General features: G+C 39.6%; 1 protein-coding gene across 1 annotated transcript; it reads left to right on the plus strand.

Annotated features, from left to right (window-relative positions):
• Nucleotides 1-241: 241 nt before the first annotated feature.
• On the plus strand, nucleotides 242-2,026 carry LOC111462017. Its single transcript, XM_023105666.1, has 5 exons — nucleotides 242-256; nucleotides 880-956; nucleotides 1,345-1,462; nucleotides 1,514-1,569; nucleotides 1,761-2,026. The coding sequence occupies exons 1-5, from the start codon at nucleotides 242-244 to the stop codon at nucleotides 1,843-1,845; spliced, it is 351 nt and encodes a 116-aa protein (XP_022961434.1). The 3' UTR covers nucleotides 1,846-2,026.
• The last annotated feature ends 245 nt before the right edge of the window (nucleotides 2,027-2,271 follow it).

The following is a 2,271-nucleotide window of genomic DNA, read 5'->3' on the forward strand; positions in this document are numbered from 1 at the left end:
AATGGCCTCACGATATATTGTCATGTTTTTTTTTATAAAAAAAAAGTAAGAATCCATCAAAATTGCAAAAGAAAAAAAAAAGACGGATAGAAAGAAAAGTAAAAATCTAAGAAGAGTTAAACTGTTTTTAAATTGTTCCCAAGAAAAATAAGATTATAACTAATATTGACATATTTTTTAAATCTAAGTTTTACTACCAAACACGATTTAAAAACAATGAAAACATGGAATTCAATTTTTAATGGGGCATTTAAATGTATATGCAAAATAAGTGAAGCCTCGACATAAGTGAGAACGAATTCGAATGACGAAAGCAAACAAATTTGGAGCTAGATAGAATTTTGGCTAAGGCCAACCATGTAAGTGGCATTACTATCGGCTTGGTTGGAACATGTAACGACCCAAAATTTTCTACTTAATTTAAGGTCGCTACTGTATATATCATAAACATTAAATACAAAAATACTTCATCTAAACTGTAACGCCCCGAGCCCAACAGGTACAATTCACACTATCCTTATGACTAGCACCTTCTTAACCATATTATGAGTTTCTAGATTTTATTAGAGGTCTTAGAGCGTGATTTTCACATCGGTATAGAAGAAAGAAATGCACCGGGATGCATCAAGGATCTTAGAAAAAATTATTAAAAAAAAAAGTAATTTAATCAAAATTTGGATCAAAGTCAACTGGGGCAAAAAGGTAATTTTTTCCCCCACACACCAACTTGAGGGGGTCTAGATAGACCTCCAAGAAAAGAAAAAGAAAAAAAAAGAGAGAGAGAAAGAGAAAGGAGGAGTTAGGGTTTTTAAGAAGAGGAAGGAGGGAGAAACGCCCAAACCCGAACTGAAGCACACTCAATCTTACGTCTTCTACTAGAGCTACTCAAAGTATCAAGAGGAGTGGTCTGAGCCTTGGATCATTCGTTTCTGGCAAGAAACGAGTAAGAACGCGAGGTAAGTCCGCGGCCCCCTTTGTTTGAGATTTCACCATAGATTTGGGAGCGTTAGATGACTTAGATCTTAATAATCTAGTTGCAATACCTTAGGTGAGGAGTCTTGCAAGTTTTGGGAGGAATCGCGGCCAAAGAATCGCATTGGAAAACAAAATCGAGAATTGTCCAACTTCAGTCAGAAATTATTTTTTTTTTTTGACTTTATTTATTAAGAGCGGTGAGTATAAAAAAAAAATGCAAGAAAAATATATCTGGATAGGTGGACTTGAGATTTTACATTCTTGTGAAGGAATCGATTTAATTCGAGTTACGGATTGGAAGATAGAAAAATCCAAAATAAATAGGTTGATATAGAATTTGACTGGAATCTGAAAATTGGATGAACTCAGGCAATCGGCGACGGACACGCGGCTAACGAAGAGGGAGGACACGCATCGAGCAACTGGTGGAGAGACGCGTCTGGCGCCTCCGCTGACACACGTCCGACGGCTGACCCTGAAACCCAAATCGAAACCCAACCCGTGCTCCGTGAAGCAACTCAACGACCCGCGATCCAATCCGAAACCCACCGCTAGCCCTTGTACGACACGTGTCACACCTAGAAAATTCGAGAGGTAAGTCTATGTCTGCTGGGGCTCGAAGCATGCCTCTGCCCACGCGTACGTCCTGCGCGTGAAGCCCACGCATAGGGGAGTGTGTCGGCGCATGGGAGTTCCCCTGCAAGCGCGTGTAGGCGCGTGAGTGCCCTGTTTTCACCCATTTTTCGTCTCGATTCCAATGCTAATCCTATTTTACTGTGAACTAGGTCACTGCATAGAAAATTCGTAATTTTTGGACTCCGTACGACTGTAAATCAAGCTTGGGAAGGCACGCGACATACTTGTAAGTAACCGCACAGAATTAGGAAGTAATGCTTGTAGGGTGTGTTTGGTTTTACATGCATACTAAAGCAAATTACTCCTAGATGGCTAGATCTGATAATCCTCTGTACTTTGGAAATTAAATATATATCTGTTGGACTTGCTGCCCTAATGAGATTTCATACTCGATGTTTGTATGCTTGCTGAACTATCTTATTGCTGCTTTTATCTGTTCATAATATGTTGGCGGACGAGGGAAATTGTGTATCTGCGCTCCGAGTGTTGATGGATGTTATCGCCCCGTTGAGCTTGTATGACTATATACATTGTTAATCATACATAAAGTCTTGTTGAATGATTGTGTGAACATATGATATGAATGATAAGTTGTAGTGTTGTGTTATGCCTAGGTTGTACTCTTGCAGGGATTGAGAAGGGTTTAGATAGGGGATCCTC

The sequence above is a fragment of the Cucurbita moschata genome, unplaced genomic scaffold (assembly GCF_002738365.1).
Source record: "Cucurbita moschata cultivar Rifu unplaced genomic scaffold, Cmos_1.0 Cmo_Scf00026, whole genome shotgun sequence".
Classification (NCBI taxonomy): Eukaryota; Viridiplantae; Streptophyta; class Magnoliopsida; order Cucurbitales; family Cucurbitaceae; genus Cucurbita; species Cucurbita moschata.